We start from the raw sequence: 23157 nt of genomic DNA, 5'->3' as shown, positions 1-23157 counted from the left end.
GAGCACGAGTGTTGTTTTTAATGTGTTCTCTTAAACTAGCCATGACTTTAAAGGTTTTGAAAATTGCACTTGAAGGGTGCCTCCTTCAATTTTCACTTAGTGTCGTTCATAAACCAAAGAACACCTTCAATAAATGCTCTCACTCATCAAAGGCAAGCAGAAGCACCCTCAATTTCTTTTTCCTTGGATTTAATAAATTGACTTTAAAATAAGCATTTGATATACTGGCAGTAGTGCGGCTGTTTCTCTAACTGCTGCACAGTGTATACTGAAATATCCTCAAGCTTCTTATGGCTGATTTTTAAGGTGAGACAATGATTGAATGCACAAATGAATGAATGCTTTGGGATGCTCTCAAGTCATTTTATTTGGGTATAACCACCAAAGAGGACAAAGGGGAACCAAAAAACATTTAAACCAACAAATGTTTTGTGTTCCAGACTTAAATAGTAAAACAAAATGTATTTCTCTTTCACGCCAACAGTCATTTTCAAAGGTAAGCATCACTCTCCAAGTGGTAAAGAAAAAATAATAGTGCAAAATAGTTATTGGTATATAAAGTCCAAATATTAAAATAAATCACACTGAGGAGGACACTGTGAAAAGAGGTTTAAGCATGTGTCAAAATGAATGCACCGAAACCATTATTGTTTCTTGAAGGTAGTGTTGTTGCGTTTTTAAAATAAATCTTTTAGTTTTGTAAGTAATATGTACAGAGCCAGTGTGTAAGACTAAGGGGGATATATTGAAAGAAATGGAACATGATACAATAGATGTATTTTCTTTGGTACGTTATCACCCAAAAATAAGAATGGTTGCGCTTTCGTTACCTTAGAATGAGCCGTTTATATCTACAGAGGGAGCAGGTTGTAGTTTATGGAGAGGTATGTTTGTTTTGGAGAAAAAGAGACCTCCACGGATAATTTGGCTCACAGTGAAAACCTCCCGAACATCTGCACTAGAAAAAGTTGAGTATACATTAACTTATGAGAGAAAAGGGGTGAGCATGTTGTGGGCGAGCAGCCCGTCTTTGAGATGCCAAACCACATTGGGGATTCACTGATTTGTAACATGAAACTGTTTTATTTCGTGTTTATAGCTGTTTTAATCTCCTGATTTGTTTGTTTTGGAGAGGAAGAGACCTCTGTGGATAATTCAGCTCCTGATGAAAACCTCCTGAACAATGAAAACTGAAGGATTTCTAGCCAGGAGAGAGGTTTTACATGGTTGCAATCTGCAACTCACTGCTAGATGCCAGCAAATCCCCCTGCATTTTACACACTTCCCCTTTAAAGTAAACTTTAAAGATTATTTTGCAGTATGCTCTTAGTAAAAGCATTGTGAATTTTTTTACACTGAAATGTAGATAAGCTTTTTGCCTTTTTTGTCTTTTGTCACACAAGTTTACAGTTTAACCCTCTAGACATGTGTTCCAAATTGTATTTTTTATTTACCATGTAGAATCCCTCGAAGGCACCTCCTTGTTAGGTGGAGAAAAATAAGCAAGAAATTCACTTCTGGGTGAAACCCAAAACTGTAGTAAAAAAAAAAAAACACACACACCTCACTCCTCTCTCAGCTTATCACTAGAATATTGATGCACCCTTATAATGAGCTTGTATTATCTATTTATGAAGTAAATTATTCAAAATACAGACATTTTTAATCGAGCTGGTGGAGGCACCAAACCAACAACTTACTAGATTTGTTGAGTGGAGTAAGACACCAGCGGCCCTGCTCCGTCTGCTGCAGCCCATCCTGTAACGATGACACTGCAGACTATGTCGGGGCCGTCTGTCCTGGCTCCTCAGGTCCCTCCTGCGGGTATCCACCACTGCCGTCTGAGGAGGTGCGAGCCCCCGTGCTCATGCCCGAGGCGAGCTGCTGTAAAGTCCTCAGCAGCTCCTCTGAGAGACAAGGCTGCCTTTGATGTGAGCAGCCATGTTTGGAGCCGCTCCGGGTGCTGATGGTGCTGGTGGTTATGTGTGTGTGGGGGGGGGGGGGGTCTCAGTCCAAGCCAGCCCCTCTTCCACCTCCAAATGGGCTTTTTGGATCTCCTCTTCCTTCAACAAACCACTGACACAGGAAAGCAGGAGCAGAGTAGGAGCTAAACACAACAGTAATGTTTGTCGCAGTGATATAGACCTTATTTCTAACTTTATTTAAATGTGATCTCAGCACTCTTGTTGTGTTCTAGAGAGAATACATTAATGTTAATAATGCTAATGTTCTTTATTAGCTGCTTGATTAGAGTGCCTCTATAAGAGCTAGGATCTGCAGTCTTGGGTGTGTTAATTCATGTAAAACAGTTTTAAACATGCACAGAAGAGGGGGGCCTGCAGCAGTGTGTGGTGTTTGTGATGAACTGCAACAAACAGGATGACAATGTACATCCACGCACATGGACAGTATGAAGCTGATGCATGGATAGGAGATACTCGAAATATTGTGAATAACACTAGTTATTCTCTGTCTGAGAGTAAAAGGAGAAGATCAGTGTCAACCTCATGTCTGCATGTTAATTCGTAGCTGGAGTCAGGTTAGCTTAGCCTAACATAAAGACTGAAAGTAGTGCAAAACAGCTAGCTGGCTCCGCCCAACCAAAGTGAGAAAAAAAAGTCATCTAATACCCCTCACATCAGACTAATTAATCTGAATCTCATTTTTTAACCTTACCACAAATAAAATTATAGTAGTTGTAAGTCTTGGCCGGCCCATGATGAAAATCTGGTTCTCCAACAAAAACATTTATCCCCCTAATGGAAGCTAAAGGAGGCAAACCAAGGCTTTGAGGAAGAGTGTTGGATATATCGGCCGTAGAGATATCAGTCTTCTCTCCAACATAATGGAACTAGACCGCACTCGGCTTGTGCTCAAAGCGCAAAAAAAAAAAGTTTGAAAAACATAATAGCAATGTTGCTGTTTTGATAATAAAAACAAACCCTCTGGTTGGTTAGATTGTGCATCACTGAAAAAAACACTGCTTTTGCAGTTTAAAAATGGCATCCAAATAACAGCAATATCAATTTGAGTTAGATTATTTGTCAAGCCCTGGTTATAATGTGTTCAGTTAAGGCTCGGGCGGTATGTGATATTTCATACCCTCCTGAAATTTTACAGATATATACAGTATATAGCGGTATAAGGCCGCTGACTGTTTATAGTCCTGTAACTTCTCCCTCCAACACTAGGTGTTGTGGTGTCTTTCAGCTCAGCTGCCTGTTCAACCAATAGAGACCGCAGGCTGAGCTCTTGTGATGCCTGCTGTGCACTACATACAAAGAGTTTAATAGAAAGAGGAGCACCTGTATTCATAACAGTATTGAAAAACATACCTACGGCATCTCTAAATACCCTGGTATACCATAGTACATAATATGGCCAATATTTAAAACACTCGGCATCTCACTCCTAAACAACCTAGATTAACAAATAGCACAACAGCTACATGAAGATGGATTTCTTTATTTAGCCTATTAACATATTTTGCATTAATAAAGAGATTTATTTAATGTTGTAGTTTGGATTTTTGTCGGGCTCATCTTCCATGAAACAATACCAGTTTGTAAGATGATTAATTCTTCTTATCCTCAATTTAGCACTTGCATCTTCAATAAATCCCTTTAAATAGTATTAGAGGACCATATTATTTCATTTTACAAGCGCATATAGCTGTATATTGTAAGTGTCTATATGTGGCACAGCAGGAGGAGAATAAGGTAAGATGGGAACTTTTTAAATGATGCTTTGGAGAATATAGAGCCAGCTGAGTCTGTAAATGTGTATGATGGCCAATTAAAATGTTGTGATCAACAGTGTCAGAGGCAGCACTGAGCTCAGGGAGCCTCATGAGCTCTGGATTCACCAGCATGTGCTGTTAAAATATGATTATTTGTAGCTCTTAAGTGAAAGCCGTGCTGTTCCGTACCCAGAGGAGGCAGAGCAGATTAGAATTTTTGAAATTATTTTTGCCCATGCAAGGAGCTAATGACTAAACGCACCTTGTTACCTTGTTATAAACGCAATTAAATTTGACTTCAAAAGTCACCGTCTCCCACAGTGAGTCAAATTATGCAAAAAAAAAGAGAGAAAAAAAAGGGAAAACACAAATAGCACTCTTATTTTAATAGAAGTCGGATCTGCCAGTGTTCCTGCCTCGACGCAGTGTTCATATGGGGGCTGTAGACTTTGAAAAGAGAAAAGCACAGAGAATCAGCATCTCTGCCATTTTTCTTTAATTATTTTGCTCAGGAAGTCTGTGTGGGCTTTAATGTTTCTTTTCACTAATTGCTAGAATGCCAACTTTATGAGGAGATGTGTGGTTTCCTCTCTCCCTCTCTCTGTCTCTCTGCCTACTTTGTTATTAGCAGTGGAGTAAATGTGTGATAGGGTAATTAGCCTAATGAGTTGTGGCATTTACTATAAAGATCCTTCTGGATTCTCTGCATCTTATTAAAAAGCCGGTGAGGCTTTTGTTTTTTAGGCTGCGAATGTAGCGGCTGATGGAAGCTGAATCGGCTGGAGATGGAAACATGCACTTAATTGAAAGAGACATCATAATCGTCCCCTTTTTTTAAAACAGAAATGTCCTTGTGATGCTGGGAAACAACTCGGGTAGAGGAGCTGTGTTTACCAGAACATGCTGTTTTAAGGTCACACTTTTATGTTTGTCGTTTGTTTGAGTTAACTGCTCGCTTGCTTTACATGTAGAGAACTTAGGGAATCAATAATAACCAGTAAGACGATTATTACACTTGCGGTATCAGTGAAAGCTGCTACATTTTTCACTGTTGTAGACAGAGAGCTATTACCTAAGATATCTGAAACAGAGCTATGCAACGTGCTTTGCTATGGGGCCACTTTTGAAAAAATGACAAGAGGCCAGGGGTCAGTCACAGCAGCCCTATACATGTTGCCTTGGATATCCTAAGATATTAAGACGTTTCAAGGATTTTAGGACATTCTGAGGATTTTAGGATGGTCCTAGAAAGTTAGACTGTTTCCCGGATATTAGGTTGTTTCTACAATTTTAGGACATTTCTTAGATTAAGGGACATTTATAATATTAGAGCATTTCTAAGATTTTAGGACATTTTCTAGGATTTTAGGATGTTTCTAGAATTTTAGGGCACTTCTAGGATTTCAGGATATTTGTATGACTTCAGAATGTTTCTAGGATTGTGGAACATTTCTTAGATTTTAGGACATTAGGACATTCTATGACATTTATTTCAAGACGTTCCATGGATTTCAGGACATTTCAAGGGTTTTAGGACGTTTCTAGGATTTTAGTATGTTTCTAGGATTTAAGGACATTTCTCAGATTTTGGGATGTTTTTAAGATTTCAAAACATCCCAATTTTCCTATCTGGGATTTAAGTACATTTCTGGTATTTAATTATGTAGGAAACTAGGGACACGCTCCATTGTGATGTTGCTTAATTCACTCTTGCACCTTATGTATACTAAATGTACAAAAACAATCCCCAGTGTGAATCATTTTATTTATATAGTGAATTAGAAAATGGTTGGGGGACCACCTGGCACCCTATCGATGGCCAGATTTGGCCCAGGGGCCATAGGTTGAGTATTGCTGGTCAAGAATATAAGGCACAGTCTATTCTTTAGATTCATTTAATATACTGAACTCATCTCAGCGTGATAAACAGTTGTTGATGATATGTACTATATTTTATTAGCATCAGGAAGTGAAAGAAAACAGGATTAAAATGTGAATTATTCTGTGTTTTGACGGCAGTGGGATCCTTTGACAAAGCTGCCAGTGTTGCAGTGTAGAGCCCTGTATGGTGCATATTATAATTCACTCCCCTCCATAGTGGGTCTTTGCTGAAAGCCTCTCCCATGCTGGTCAGCCTGGGTGTTTTGCATTGAGACTGGATTTAAGGGTTTGTGTGTGTGTATTTGTGGGAAGGTTAACATGCTGTCATGCTGACAGTCGCCAAACTCCAAGACATACAGGAATTTATCCAGCCTCGGGTGTGTTTATGCTTGAATATGCACTTGTTGTTAATGGCGTAAAAAGAAGTGAAGATTTGAAGACCTCTCATGTCGTACACAACAGGAGGGAGCGCGTTTAATTTGACACGTCCAAGGATGCCGTTGGCCACATTTGCGCTCGCCTGTGTGTTTGTCTGCCTCTGTAATGCACCATAAAGTCTGTTTATCCTCACTGCCACAATGCATCAATGCATCCTCGACCACTGCGCTGCTTTTCCAGCAGCGCAAAGACTCGCGCCGTCTGAAGGGCTTAAAGCAGGCTGTGCCTCCCCCATTTAGCAGGTCAGCATGTGCTGGTGCTCAGCCGCTGCTGAATGCAGGAAACTGTGTCAAAGCTCAAGTGGTTTTATTGGCTGTTTCTCTCAGATACTCATTTTTATGAGTTTCCTCTCTGCTTGACTTTGGATGAGAAAGGAAGTCCACAATTTTCTTCTTTTTTGTTTTTTACTTGGGCAATTTAGTAATCCATGTTATCTTTTCTTGGCATAAGAGTGGCCTAAAGCAAACACAGAGGAGAATAGAACACTATTTGCACTTCACAGCTGTCAAGTAATGCCCTCTGGAAACACTCATTCAGACGGAAATGTTATCTTCATTTCTTTGTTTCAATGAAAAGAACTTTACTGGATGCAGAATCTATATATGATTGACTTCTCTGCTTCACTGATTGGTTCATGCAAGGGTGTGTGTGGGCGCATATATGCACAGTGTAATATACTTAATACACACACACACACACACACACACACACACACACACACACACACACACACTCAGTTGCTACCTAGCTAAAACCAATTAATTCTACTACAACATGCTGACATGTTTGGGTTTATATATGAGTCCAAAAAGGGGACAAAATAGACAGACCATAGGTGTATGTCATGGATAGTCAACTTGCTTTGCTTGGGGGCCACTTGTGCAAAGTGACAGCAGTCCAGGGACCAGTCACAACAGCCCCATACATTTAAGACATTTGCAGGGCTATAGGACATTTATAGGACTTTAGGCTGTTTTTTGGATTTTTGGATATTTCTGGAATTCTGGGGCACCAACCAACCAACCAACCTGAGAAAGAGAAAGAGAAAGAGGAGAAAGAGGAGAGGAATAGACGACATACCTTAAAATGACTCAGAGCTCACATTGTTCCTAACAGTGGTCTCTAGGGGAAAGGCTGTGTTTTTTGTGACCAATCCACCAGTCATAGACAGTATCATGTTATTATGGTCTAACAGGGTATTTAAAGATCCTGAAGGTATGTTTACAAAAACCATCATAAATACAGGCGCTCTGCTTTACATTCAGCTAATTGTATGTTGTGACCGTGGGGAACAACAACATGTTTTTTTACATCTGACTTTGTGAATTAAGGATTTGTTTGGACCAGACCGGAGCTGGTGACTGTTGGAACAGTGGGCCTACTTACTAATTTGCTAGCAAGAGTAACCAAGACAGTTTGGGTTAGTTTTATTTGGTTGCTGTCGAGTTTGATCTAAGTGTGTTTTATGAGTTAATGATGCAATTAAGCTACATCAGTCTTCCATGACCAAGAGAAAGATGAATTGATAAGGTGTCCGGTTGTATTTCTCTGTTAAATATGGAAAATAGGTGTGAGAATATTACTTTTCTTAATATTTTATCTTAATGTATTATCTGAAAAGCTGAAAGTAAGTAGCACATTTGTCATAGGGGTTAGGGGGTTGGGGTACTGACAGTGCTCACACTTATACCGTCATATGGTGTATACCCTGGTGAAATTTCACTGGATACCAGCCAAGCCTTCCAGCCACCTCCTCCCTATAAGACTGCTTCCCTGTTTACTACTGTCAGCTGACTGGTCACATGATCGCAGTTTTTTATAATATTTTGGACATGTAGAAGTTTGGGTGCATTACTTTACGTAGAAAAAAAGTACAAACCGTCTGATCTGTCACACCAGTGACAGTGGGAATGTGAACGGACCAAAGAAAGGAGAGTGGTGACAATAAAAAACACCAAGGAAAACAGGAAAACTACACTTCTGTCACATCTGTATACATCTGCTGTGGACTTCAGCCATAAGTCCACACAAGTAACTGCAGACTCATCATGCATTTTGCTGGTTTTGGCTGTTGTTGGGAGAGATGTTGAACAAAAGAGTGGATGCAGCTTTTTTGTTCAGGAGGCCTCAGATGAACAAAACCCCAAGTGAAGTTCAGAACCAGACATGAGAATGAAACATGGAGTTTGAAAAGCAGACAGGATTTATTCAGATAGTGCTGGCAGTTCTTTGTGTGTGTGTGTGTGTGTGTGTGTGTGTGAACCCCAGCTCTACACACACACACACACACACACACACACACACCCTTGCGCAGGGTGTGCTTCAGACATGTAGCCTGGGGAAACAGGGGCCTTGTCGGGAGCAAACGCAGCAGGACTCCACCACAAACTGGCTTCTAATATACGGGGTACAGCAGGCCTGATTAGGCTGGCAAACAGTGGGGAGCAGAGAGAGCGAGAGACCTCCATCCCTCCCTCTCCCCAACTCACACACATCCACATAAACACATACCTTCAGACCCCTCCCCCACCTCTCTCTGCACCCCCTCGGTGGCCTGCCAGATTATTACGAAAGCAGGCAAACATGACTGGTGCCGTCAATGTCTACGCTGCTTTGATTGGAGCTTGTTTTCATGCACAGCTCTAAATCTGCAACATTTTTCATTGTAAGGAGGATTTTTGGTGACCACTTTAAAGAACAATTCCTGTTGAGACTGGAAGTTATACTTGATATGGAAACAGTTGACCAAACAATCTTGGATCTTGGATCTTCTGACTGTATAACACAATCTTCTTCAGCAGATGGAGTTGGGGTAGCATCGTAGGTGTTCACTGTTTTTCTTAGCTTTCTGTCCTGAGTCTGAGCACTGTGTTTTCGCTCAGCTTCTTTTTCATCAGCCTCTTAACCCTTTGAAATCTGAGCAATTTGCTTTAATTTCTTGGGGAAAAAATGGGGAGAAGGCAATGAGCAACTTAACAAGACATGGACTAAAAATTAGCAAGAAATAAGGAAAATTATACAAAAAATGTCCTAAAAAATAAGTACAAAAAAGGAGTTCAAAAAAACCTAAATAAGAACATGATAACAATGAAAACAGTGCCGTCTAAGATAAATGTATAAAATGGACATGACTTCTTAACAAGGCATTACATGCTGACTGTGATGCAAATTCAATAAATGCACTGCAGGAATTGAATGATGCCACCAGCTGCAACATGCCCAAGGAACTGGATGGAATTTTCATAGTAGCTGCTGATTTTAATCAGCTCATCCTTAAACTCCAAAGATGTAGCAGGATCAAGGACAAAAGTAATTTAGTTTTTTAAATTTGGTTTAAAAATGACCAATAAATATACCTTCTACCTTCTGGTCTACACAAAATGTATTAGAATTACATACTGGCAACATCCTCCAACATCCTAAACTCTTACTATCTGCATACCCTCTATTTCAAACCTGTGCTGTATTTTAGTTTTAGTTTGTTTTTCTGCCCTTTTTATCGTGTATTGTTCTTATTTTATATGATCTCTCCTGACTATTTATCATTCCCTTGAACTTATTTTTCTTGTTCTGCTATCACTTTATTGCACAGAAAAAAACAAAAATCAACATAGATACAGGACTTTACATACTGTAACTATGCAAAGTACTTTACATGGGTAGTTTACGTATCTACTCAAAGTACTTAAGTTTCTGTCATTTATGTTCTGTATGTAGTTATTTTAAACAAAACCACAACCTTTTTAAGGGTTTACCAGGGGGAAAAAGCCTATTAGTGGAACTGTCAAAATGTGACAGCACAGTAACAGCTAATCAGTATAATATCTGGTATGTAAGTATGAACAACGGCCTCAGAACTGATAATTAACTCAACAAACATTTACGCCTTTAATCTATATATTATAATAACAATATATCAAACAATGACACAAAAAAAATCATGTGAAAGGGGATGATTGCAGTGATGAACCCTCAGAGATTTATCACCTAAATCTGCAGCTTCTTCGTGCTTCACAGAGCTTTATATTGAATTTAAGCTTATTGTTTATCTGTCAGGTCTGTAACTCTACACTTTTGTTTCACTCGTACCACTCACACGGATTACGCATTGTTTTGCTCTAAACACACTCTAGTGTACACTACCTGCCCAGCAGCAAACAGCAGACTGACAGAGTTTGTGAAACTAGAGCTACAAGAAAGTTCATGTTGGACTGAGAGTCTGACTTTATAGGGGTCAAGACTCAGCACCTAGAATGTGAGGAAGTTACTACATTATAACCACAAGATAACGGATATACAGATATAACAGATAACGTGTTACAGTTTCTTCTCCATTAAGAGGAAAAAAAAACGAACTTTGGCAAAAATGTTAGGCTTGTAAGCTAAAAAAAATATTTTTGAGGCCACTTTAGACAAGAACAGCCCTACTAAAAACTGTAGTTTTTCCTTTGTGTTTAAAAAAAAAAAATCTTCGTTCATATGATAACATTGTGAAAATGATCCATGTGTGCATGGAACCACAAAAACCAAAAGCTTTGTAGTATACATGCCAGCCCAGTAGGTGGCGGTGTAACTGTAATGACACACCACAGAAGAACACCATGTACCATGCTCACAGGATCTGCACATTGCAGATTTAGACAGTGACTGAAAGGGTGGCAAGATTACACTCTGGGACCTGGTTCAAAAATTTTGGCCCCCAAATGTTATTGTCATGTGAATTATAGGTCAAACTGCAACAAAAGTTTAACATTTCATGTAAGAACCGTTGCCATGTAAACAGCCCCTAATTGTCACAGTAATTTTCTACCAGACATGTTATGCCTTTTGAGGAGTACTGTCTTCCAAATAAACAACAAATTCAAGTGACAGCTTATTTTCTTCTTCAGCCTCAGACTGACCAACCATAAAGCAGACGCCACCAGAGCTGCCACGTCCCTCACCTTCATGTTTAAGTCATCACGTTCCCCCGCTGGCCTCTGATTCTCTGTTTTGGGCTTTTTGTTGGTGACCCAGCACGATGCAGTGCTGGAGGGTGGGGACCGTGCTGACTCCACTCACTGGCCGTCCTGTAAATCGCTCTTTTATGGCCCTTGTAATGATCCCCCAGCCGGCAATCTCCACTCCGTCACACTGCAGAGAGAACCTGCCGCTTCTGGCAGCCAACATGGGGGGGGGGGGGGGGGGGGGGGGGGGGGTGGCTCAGGATGATTGCAGGAGGCAGACATATTTTGACCATGCACACATGCACACACACATGAACAGACACATGCGGTATGTTAACGTTCATAAAAATGCATGCCTTTTCACACCCCATCTACCTTAATCCTGACTTCCTGTGTAAAGGTCATAGACAGAGCCGAAAGGTAGGGTTTTTACCTCTCTTCGAGTTGGCAAGGTCCAACTGTGCACCACGGTACATCGTCAAGGATACACGTTTCCTTATGCAAACCCCTATTCCCTTATAGCGTTAGCCTTTTGCATCATTTATTCCAAATCTGACTGGTAGCCACAAAGCACCAATGACAAGATGGAGCTTATAATTCCCATAGAGCAGTAATACTCAATTTGCAGCCCGTGGGCCAAATCTGGTCCCTGATAGGGTGCCAGGTGGCCCAAACCATTTTCTTATTCACACTAAAATTAAAGTGATTCAAACTGGGAATTGTTTTGTACTTGTAGTTTTCATAAGGTGTCAGAGTGCATAAAACAGCATCGAAAAAGAGCTTGTTTTTAAAAAAAAAAAAAAAGTGTCAGTGAAGGATCCCCAGCAACCCCCCCACAACAGAGGTCCTAGCTAAGACCACAGTGTCCTAAAATCTGAGAAATGCCAGAATCCTACAAATTTCCTGGAATCCCATAAATGTCTTACAATCCTAGAAATGTCCAAAATATATAGAAATGTCCTAACATCCTATAGATAATCTAAAATTCTGTAGAAATGTCCTGAAATCATAGAAAGATCCTAAAATACTAATGTTTAAATATCCTAGAAACGTCCTAAAATCCTAGAAATATGCCAAAATCTTAGAAATGCCCTGAAATTTGAGATGTCCTGAGATCCTTGAAACATTTCAAAATCCTAGAAAGGTCTTAAAATACAAGAAATGTCCTAAAACGCAAGAAATGTCCTGAAATTCTGGAAATATTTAAAAGTCTTAGAAATGTCCCAAAATCACTTAAGCAGCTGCTTTGAATGGCCCCTGGCCTCCTGTCATCTTGCAAGTAATCCCTGCTGCAGAGCATCAACACTAAAGCTTATCTCAGAAACCTAAAATGATCCCAGACATATCATGTCCAGTTTACTCAGCTGAACACTTTCACAGCACCTTCACAAAGGCTGAATATCTACAGAAATATTTCATTTACCTATTTGAGCAACAAAATGTCAGCTAGAAAACATTGATATGTATTATTGTAACACTTTCATTTTAATGACTCCATATAACATGATAAAGAACTGTTTGTTGACACGTCTGTGAATGAGCAATGGAAAGAACATAATTGCAGCAGGAAAAAAAAGAAAATGCGAATGTATTTTATGCAAATGATCCACATCAAGCTTTAACAAAGCTGTTGTCTCAATAAAATTCGCACCATGTATGTTAACACGTTTACAGATTTCAGAAACATCATCAACAAAGTCTGCAGTTTCAGTTTAATGTACTTTGCTGCTTGTGAATGTTAATTAGACTCAGTGTCATTAAACAGAAACATGCTTTATTGTTTCTCTTTAACAAAAGAAGCAGCAGAAAGAACAGTGCTGATAAATGAGACATAAAAGCTGCCATAGCTATAAAAAGAATTTGGCTGAATTTGCACAGAAGCAAAGATGCATCATGTGAAACAGAACCAAAAGATTTATCAGAGTAGATTCAGTGGAGAGAACTGTGCATCAATCTACTAATGTGTAGTCACTGTGAAATACAGATTTCTTTTGGTTCACTCCAAGAACATGTATGTATGATCATATTTGATTAAAAAAAAAACAAAAAAACAATAAACCTCAGAGCAGAATATGTTGAGTTCAAAAATAGATTTTTAGTAGTTTGCATCCATGAGCTTTACTCAATGAACTTTTTAAAGATCATCTGATATATTTTACTAGAGACAGCTTCTACCATTAAAAAACAACTGTATCTCCATATTTAGACACAGCTGAAAACGATTCCATTGTAACAAGAAACTTTTCTTGATATAGAAACATATCAATGTAAACTCAAACACTGATGTGTGTGTTTATCTGGAAACTTGATGTTTCCTTTTTTCTTTATGTTGCTGAAGCTGGGTAACTAGAGAACATCTTGTGATGGAATCGTGAAGTTGACATGAACTTATTGTCCCCCCTCTTCTGGCGCTGTTGCTCTGACAACAACCATCTTTGACCTTGACCCTCAATTTGATCTCAACTTAATGACTGTGGAGTTTCTTGACTGCATCTTGTACAGAGATGATGCTGTCATGTGACAAAATCTGTTCAAGGCAGACAGATGGACGACAAAGTGAAAACAATACGAGCCGTTGCAACGCTGTTACTTTTGATAACAGTAGAACTACATTTCCCAACACCACTGACAGGGAGCTGACTGAATAACTACAAGGGCCAAATCCACCACTAGACTCAACGGTCATTTCCTTTTTTATATATGATTTTGTTTTTGGTAATTTTATTGTACTTGTGACTAATTTCCTGCATATTTAAGATTTATTTTTGTGAAGGTTTATATTATTTGGTTGACCTCATTCTGTTACATTCTGTACATTTAAAAAATGATTAATAAATAAACCTTTTACCTTGAAAGGTCAAGGATGATTTAGATGGCAAAGTGATATGAGAGTTGTGAAGTGACGATTCACCTTGCTGTGTGTTCAGTTGAGTTGTTGTCCTACTGATAAAGCGGGCATTTAAGTGACGGAGAACCTGAGAAGAAGTTGTCCCTGTGCTGTTCTTACCCACAGCCCTTAAGTGATTCAGCTATTAGAGTTAAGGCTAGAAGCAGGCAACTTTATGCTAATTTCTTGGTTATTTCTTCTTTAGTTGTGTTCTTCCCATGTTTTTGAGAGAAATCAAGCCAGTTTGCCCAGGGTTAATTTCTGTATTTGCTTTGTTTAACATTGCTTTTAATTTCATGCACAGAGTGCAGTGTTTGTATTTACCAGCTGATATAGGTGTTGCATACTCTGTAGCTCTACCCACAATGCCCCTGGGTCCTCAGGCCCTACAGTGTTACATCTCCTTGACAGCAGATATCTGTGAATAGATGCTCGAGTTAATGCAGTTTTCTGTCTGTGATGTTTATGAAGCAACAAATTGTCATTTAGTCGACGCTCGTTGGCTGACACGTCTTATTCTTCTTTGTTCCTCCATATTAACACAAAGAAAAGGTTAAATTATCTTACCACAGAATTATCCACTTTGTGTAATAAAAATAACACTGCGTCTGAACATGAGAGTAAATAACTTGTTAAGACACCATCTGCAGTGCCGAGGCTCACCCTGTTTGCTCTCAGTTCCAGCCCCCCCCTCTCCTTCACCCCCACCTGGATTCTTCTCCACCCCACCAGCAGACATTAAACAGACGAGGCAGAGGCTCTCCACTCTGCACGTGACCCTCCTGTTTAGTATTCCTGCCACGTCTGGCTGAGGGAGCGGCATTAAATTGGGATCAGGCAGATTAGAGTATAATATAGACGACTATTAAAGGCTGCAAATGAGAGCCATGGGTTAGAGCCTGAGCAGGGGCCCAGCCTGCCTCCATGTCAGCACCGTCCCCTGCAATACACACTCAGCACACACAGACACGCACACAAAGATCCATGTCGACAACAGTGACACACTCTGGAATTAAAAATATGAGAAGAATATAGCAATCATCAAACAACTGCCAATAAGAAAAAAAATTAATATGATATGCATTGCATTCTGTATTTAACCTGTATTTATCCAAGGTTGAGTGGTTTGGATTGTATCCTCTTTTAGCATTTACTTTTATGGTACAAGAAGCTCCACCATTATGCCAGCTTTACTTTTTACGAGGTCTGTCAAAATAATGCTTTCGTTTTGATGAAAAAACAACGCACCATCAGAGTACTGAGTACTGAGCATGTAATATCACCTCGGCCCAAAGCATGTAGCAGCAGTGCACATGTTAACAGGTATGCATGAGCTCAGCTGTGTGTCAGCTGCGGCACATCTAGAGAAACGGTAGCTCGCCGATTTTTTCCGCGTGCTGCGTGCGTTTGTCAGCAGGAGTAGACAGTAAAAATTGTGTTTTGATGATTATATTGACTCTACACCACCTTTTACTTCAGTTTAAATGTCTGTCTCTGACATAGAGATAAGGAAATACAAAGAAGTCTGTTTTACTTCCCTTCCCTGCTTCCATTTCAAAATAAAAGTCCTCTCACAACGTCTCTGTTGACAGAATCCCATCAGTTCTTGACGCAAGGCATTTTATTTATTAATAATTAATATTTGCAGGGCTGTGCTGTTGACAATGCAGGAGCTGCACAACTTCATAAATGAGTGGAACATATGCTTATAAATTTGAACTGAAGTTTTCGAAATACTTTTACGGCAAAATTTGTTGGGTGCGATTAATTTGGATGAATTAATCACAGAACATGTGATTAATTAGTTTAATTTTTCTAATTGCTTGATAGCTCTACTTTTTACATTGAATCAAAGTGTGACTTTAAACAGCATGCCAGCGTTCCATAAGCAAAACATTTGTAAATTGTAACACAACAGCGTCAGCACTAGTGTCATTTCACCCAGACATCGACTCTGCCCTGTAACTATCTTTGCAACAGGCTTGTATGTGTAATACATAACACAAGGCAGGAAAATGATGCAACACTCCAGCCTTAGACAGGTTGTATAAAGGAGCTAGTGACCCGTCTTCAAACTCATATATTCACACCTGGACCTTATCCACAGCTAAGTGATGTCATGCTGTGGGCGCAGCAGCAGCAAAACATACTTTAGCCACCAAAAAAAATCTATATCAGTTTAAATGTTCCCTATATTTAAATATTGTCTCCTCTTTACCTTCCACAACATGGAGGCAGCGGCAGAGCAGCAGCTCCGCCATTAAGTGGAGTGAAATGTTTCTTCGTGGAGTCTGGTGTTTTTAATATAAGGGCTTCCCATCTCCCCGCCGGTAAGCAGTGAAGATATTCTAAATATAGCATAAACTTAAGATGACACTGACTTTTAAGGTGGCTTCAAACTAATCAATGAAGGCAGAGTTTCCTCAGTACCATTTGATTATATGAATATGACACAGCAGTTTTCTACCCCAAAGTTATTGTAAAAAGTCAGCTGTGATTGTGATTGATGGGCTGAAAGCAACACATAAATTGCACCTTGTTCACCATTATTCAGTTTTTTTTTTAGTTTTTTTTTTTTACTCACAGCAAATTGTTGCAATCAGATACATTTGAAAGATGCTACAATCATATTAATATTCCACACATAGGGGCTTTCATGCAATCCAGAATCTGAGCAGGAAATGCTTGATGCTCACATGATGCTTGCCTCACCAGTTAAAATCTAAAAAACCTGAGCAAATTGGCTTGTTTTTGGCTTTAAGAAAAGAGAAATGATAAAAACATGATTTTACCTGAAAAAAAAGATAAAATACAATAAAATATAATTGATATAAATAAGAATGACAACTTTTTTTGTAACTAATGTTAAATATATAAATATAATAATTACAAAAATACACTGCTTGTTTTGGCTTTTTTTTTAGTTGAATTCTTTTAAAAACAATTTAATTTAATTTTTTAAAGCAATTTTCAGGTCATTTTCTCATTGCCTTTCACATTTTTTTTAAGCCGGCACATTTCATACCAAGATGCTGATTGCTTCACAACAATGTGCTTAGGTTTCAAAATTTTAAATGCTTGTGAAAGGTGTTTAAACACAGCATTTTGATCCAGGTTTCAAACGGTTAAATACTTGTAAAAGGCGTCTGAATGCAGCACAATAGAAGTGATGTCGATCCAGGTTTCAGAGGGTTACATAATATAAGGAAGCAGTCCTGGATGTGCTGTAAAGCTGTGAGCAGTGTTTGAATGACAGTGTCTTGAATTTCAAATCCTGAAATGACCATATCCAAAATAATAATTAGTTCTATGTCACTGCTGTTTGCCTTTTGAAATCATAGAAACATCACAAATAAACTTGGCTTCATTCCTGTGTACAGCTAAAACCAGTGGATGTTATGGATGAAAATAATCAAATATGCCACTAGTAAGCAGCTTACAGCAGTTATATAACATACTGCCAAGAGTCCTTATCATAATTAATTTGACAGGGACGTATTTTGAGAAGTTCCTCTGGGCTTCCTCTGAGTCAAAGGTAACACAAAGGACAGCGTGTGAGAGGATGTAGGCAGAGAGCAGAGAAAGAGTCAGGATGGAATAAAAGGAGAACACAAGTCACCATTTAGGTCTTTGGGGCTAAAATATTCATCTATTCTGAGTCTCCTGTGAGTTTGTGTGTTGTCACTCTGGTCATTAGGGCAGCAGCTTTCTTTCGTGTGGAAATGCTCAATAATTTGGCGTGTGTCACAGCCTGTACAGCAGTGCAGTATGGACCATTGCACCGTATATCTGGGGGATCTTGTGTGAGTGACATTCCCTATAAAAGGCAGATGGTAACAATGTAGGTGACACTGGGAAGCCTAGTGCTGTCACTGGACCATGTCCTATCCACTTAAAGATCTTTTTTTGATCTCGAGCTGAACCTTGCCGTATGTTCAGCATGTCCTTTAGGGAATGTCATGGAGAGGCCATGCTGTTAACAGCACGCTCTGCCCAGTGAGCTAGAGGTTGCCCCCAGTTATTCTTTCAAGAGTATGTTCATTTGTCTTTGTGTAGGTAAAAAGACCATAGACAGAGCACTGCACTGGCAACATGGACATGCACCCTGCAGTCAAGGGGGGTGTTTAGCCACAAGCACTTTTTTGTAACCCTTTAAAGCCTGGGCAAATCGTTTTGATTTCTTTCAAAAACATGAGAAGAATGCAGTGAACAACTTATGAAAAAAATGACCCAAAAAGTACAAGTAGATGACATGAAAATGAGCAAAAACTAAATTAATTAATAACATTTAAAAAATGTAAAAGTAAAGGAAGGAAATCAGAGGAAATAACTTAACTAACTGCTTAAAAAATATAATAATTTTGGAAAAAAACAACAAAAAACTAAATGCATTATTATGATTCTTTCAATTCAGCTCCGGATATTTTGACTAGTTTTTTGCAACTTGTGGGACATTTCTTGCCAAGTTGCTCATGGCCTTTTCTTCTGTGTTTAATCAGGGTTCAAAGGTTTAAATACTTATCAAAGGTGTCTGGCTGCAGTGCAAGTAAAGTGATGTCGATCTAGGTTACATAGGGTAAAGTGGGCAGGAACAAGGGGAAAAAAGAATCTGTTTATATGACATCAGGACATTGTGGTAAACTTCCCACCATCTAACCAGTGACAAGATATCCCTTCTCATCCCCTGGCGAAACACTGCTACATGATGTATTTTTGCATAATGTGGCGGTGTTTTGCCCTTGGGGCTGCTGCTTGAACTACAGGCTGTACTTCCACATTTTTGTAATGCCCACCAACCACCATCAAACCTGCCGCCACCACTCTGTACACAAATAGTACACAGCCAATAGCCAATCAAGAGACAGGCCTCATTCTTTCTCTGTCTCTCAAACTCGGACAGAGAGGAGTCAAATAAAAAAAAAAATGGAGATCAAACAGTAAAACTAAGCAGGGCTGATCGAATATAAACCAGGATCTGTTATTGAGTTTCATATTTCTCGCCTCAGATGTTTTCTGAAACATGTTTTAGCTCACTATTTAACTGTAACATGAGATCTGGCCGGCCAATATTGTTTCACACAGACCAATCCATATTACCTCAGGCGCACAGCATTCTGGTAGTTCTAGTTTTTCTACCTCTTAAGCAAAAGTGTCCTTTTCTCTGTTTTCTATGTTCATGTAGCAGCAATTTCAAAAGTATTTGTATCTTTCTACTGCATACAGCCTAGTTATCTGTCAGTATATCATCATAATACTTTAGAACAGTGAGTGCTTAGTGCAAATAAAGTAACACTGGTGTCAAGTGTCAAAAGAGAAAATCACGCTCGTAGTGTGTCTTTCAAAGTGGAAACTTAAAAACATAAAGAAGCTGAGAAGAGATGCTGCTAGAAACTGGGGAAAAAAACAGTATTATAGCTGAAAGAACAAACACTGACACTCCTCTGATCAATACAAATAATTATAATAATAACTTGCTTTGTATAGCACAGTTCATATGACAAGTGACACTGATTAATAAGTGACAGTGATTAATAAGATGAGAAAAACAGATAGAAGACAAGCGGAAACAGACGAGGGCCAATGGCACAGAACGTATCACCATACTTTTTAGTTCTACTCTGGGGGACAATTAGTAGATCAGATAAATAGAGGATCTTAAGGGTCATCGGAAGTTTGTTCAAAGATTTCTCTGAGACGCCTGAGAACAAAGCATTCCAATGGTCAAGTCTGACATTGTTCTTGATTTTAAAATACCGATTACATATACAGTATGAATGACCAAATTACTTTCAGGAGGTGGAATTATTTTGAGTTTGTAGCTTTTAAACAGTATCTGGATGACCAAGTAAACAACTCCATGGTAAACTGTAATAATGTCAAAAACCTAGTTTTCATGAGGAAACAGATGATGCTATGATGCTACAATTACCACGGTTTCCAGCACATTCTCGATTTACTACAACAAATAATGTTAAAATAAAATAAACAATAATAATAAACAAACAAATAAAATGTAAAAAATATTTTGATGAATGAGCCAGGTGTTGCACTGCAAAACACACAAATTTAGTTGATTAAACAACAATATAATCCTCATTTCAACTACATGTAAAACACTGATTGCAGATTTTTTGTTGTTGTTGTTGTTAACCCTTAAGAATCAAGAAACAAGGAGTTTATATCAGCACATCCAGCTTTGATAGAGAGCTCACACCCATTGTTTTTGTCTGTGATAAGGCTTTCTGGGACATGTAGGAAACATCAAGTTGACATAAAAGTAGAGCAGACAAGTTAGTGGCTGCAGCAATTTCATAAATTGTAAAACACAAAATGTCCCAAACTCCTACAATGCATGGATGACCTTTTTGTGTAACTTAAATGCTGTGAGAGATATTAAGATTTTTTAAAGCTCCCATTATGGCTTGATGCACTATTTCCTGGTAATACACAATCAATCATGTAGGCATAAATTAAGATGGAAGACAACATCTGTAGAGGGTTCCCATGGTCATGGAAAACATGGAAAAGTCATGGAATTAATGAAAATCATTGAAAGTTTTGGAAAAGTCATCAAATTTTGTTGTGTGTAATGAAATTGTTGCTGTAATCTGCAGTGGATTACCTCCTACGTTATAAATGCAAAATGTATTTTTTGTAGCTGTCGACCTAACATTTTTTCTGGGTTCATCTCCCATCATGTATATCCTTTTCCTGTAATTATGTATGAACAGTGTTTAAATCTGTTATGTTTTAAAACACACAAGGCAGTTTTTGTTTTTTTTACGGGTCCTTGAAAAGTCATAGAAAAGTTTTGAAATTTTGTCCATGAAAACATGAGGAAACCCACTGACACATATTGTTCCTGTCCGTCTTTCTCCTCAGACATCCGTTGTTCCCACTGCTGGCGTTGTTGTTTGAGAAATGTGAGCAGGCCACGCAGGGATCCGAATGCATCACATCAGCCAGCTTTGACGTGGACATTGAAAACTTTGTGCACCAGCAGGAGAGAGAACACAAGCCCTTCTTCAGTGAAGACCCAGAGCTGGACAACTTGGTAAGCTTAACTCTGTGACATACAGAGCAAACATTAACCCAACATGGGCTTTGATTTTCAGAAGTCATTATATTGTGGTGCTTCTTTGGCGACATCACTTGTGTGCTGCTTCAGACACCTTTTGCATGTATGTAAACCACTGAACCCTTAGCAGAAAAGACAATGAATGAATAAATGACTTTATTTCGAACTAAAAAATTAAAACATATTATAAACACAAACAAAAAACAAAAGTACAGTGTCTAAAAAAAGAGTAGGTAAAAGTAACTTATATATATCCCTATCCCTTTCTTACTTTTTCTTGTAACTCATGTATTATTTCAATAAATTCCCAAATTTATTTCCAACTTAAGTACAAACAAACCACCAGTTTACTTACCAGCCAAATAAATAAATAATTACCCCAGGTTTAATAAATAACTAATCCATGTTTTAATGAGCTTTGTGGCAAGAAATGTCCTACAAATCACAAATTAGTAGACTTAGAAAATAAATAAAAAGCTTTGGAAAAAATATAACTATATTTAAAATGATCAGAGCATGTATTTAAAATTAGTTTTTATTTAAAAAAAAAAAAATCATGTCACTACTTTCATTTTACTTTACCATTTTTTAAATTTTATTTTTATTCATTTATTTTGATTGGTTGGTTGTGGTTATTTTTTATGTCTTCATTTGTAAATTTTTTGCTAATTTTCAGGGAATTTTCTTGTACCTTCTTTGTTTTTTTTATTATTTTTATTTATTTATTTTTTACTATTCTCTTGCCACTTTCTTTGTCATTTCTTCTTATGTTGCTTATTGCCCTCCTCCCTTGTTTTTTAAAAGAAATCAAGCCAATTTGCCAGGTTTCAAATTAAGGTGCCTGCTCAATAGAAATGAAGAATAAGAGAGAAAACAACGACTTATGGTGTAGAAATGCCAGTTTGTGTGTTTGCAGTGCATCCCATCATTACTACTCCTAATCATTCCCTCCTTTTTCATGTAATCTTTCTCATCCTCCCCCTGCACTTCCCCTCACACAACTGCCAGCAGTAATTACAAATTAAGAGAAGGAGGATGCTGATCATGTTCACTGAGAAAAAGGTGGGGAGGAGTTGAAGGCAGACAGAGACAAAGACAGAGACAAGGGGGAAAAAAGTGCACTCTTGCCATTACAGTGCTTGGGACGGCAGGCCGACAAGTGCTGAACAGTCAATTAACTCTGCATCTGTGTGTTTTATGAGGCACTGGGTACGGGCATCCCTCCCAGAGGGCACTAACTCTTCCACAGGACAGTAATGTTACACTGGGCCTGACTGGCTGCAATGGGCAAAGAGTTACTGGTCCCTTGATTAAGTGAGCGCAGTTTAATTAGCTGATTTATCTCCTCCTTGGCCAAGCACTTTTCTGTCCATTCTGTTGACCTTGAGTGGTGACTTTGACAGAGAGCACTACGGAGTGCTGCACAGACTGGAGAAAAGTCACACTGTTGATGGTCAGATAACTGCAGAAGAAAAGAAAATTCATATTTACATGGATACTGTATGTTAACTGCAGGATTCATGCCTAAAAACATGGAGGAACTACTGAGGTTGGACTAGTGTTAAAATGTTCATATCGGTTTGATATCATGCCAAAGACCAGAGCAGGCCAGTTTACTGAATTGTCCCACATGGTTCAGTAGTCAGTCCTGAGTGGGATACAATGGCACCGTGTCCCATCAGAATACAAGCATCTAACCAGTGTGCAAATTATCGCTGGCAATCAGGGGGTCCCTCCTATTTAATGCTCCAGTGTTACAGTCTTACACAGATTCATGACGCAATATACAAGATTATAACAACTGCATATACATGCTTAACACATACATCACCAAGGCTTGTATCATTAACAATAAGGCCATTCACACATCTACACAACCCACATAACTATGCTCTGCTGCTACAGCAAATCCGCTCAGCACCTTTGCGTTTCTTGTGCACACACACATGCACTCAACCTGACATAAGCACACAAAAATGTTTCTGTACAAATTTTCACCTCAAGCACAGCAGGTGTTCACTCGCTTATGCTCGGAGCTGCCACCGCATCTCTGTCTCAACCAAAGTCAACGAACTTTGCCTTCTCTTTGACATTTGATATTTTCCCAAGTCGTAGCTAGGCTTACTGAGTCCACACTTTTTAACCAAGTGTAACCATGTTGAGGCGGAAAATTGTCTGCTGCTTTCAG

At 38.8% G+C, this 23157-nt stretch overlaps 1 protein-coding gene across 1 annotated transcript in view; it reads left to right on the top strand.

The window, feature by feature from the left end:
* The window catches only part of pknox2 (pbx/knotted 1 homeobox 2), a 166091-nt gene that overhangs the window by 96779 nt on the left and 46155 nt on the right, over nt 1–23157 (top strand). Inside the window, exon 5 of the mRNA XM_042499643.1 lies at nt 20774–20945. Within this exon, the coding sequence (XP_042355577.1) occupies nt 20774–20945 (172 nt within the window). The remainder of the gene's footprint in view (nt 1–20773; nt 20946–23157) is intronic.

This window comes from Plectropomus leopardus, chromosome 13 (assembly GCF_008729295.1).
Source record: "Plectropomus leopardus isolate mb chromosome 13, YSFRI_Pleo_2.0, whole genome shotgun sequence".
Lineage (NCBI taxonomy): Eukaryota > Metazoa > Chordata > Actinopteri > Perciformes > Serranidae > Plectropomus > Plectropomus leopardus.
Note: the sequence above shows the minus strand (reverse complement) of the source record. Positions and strands in the feature narration are given on the sequence as shown.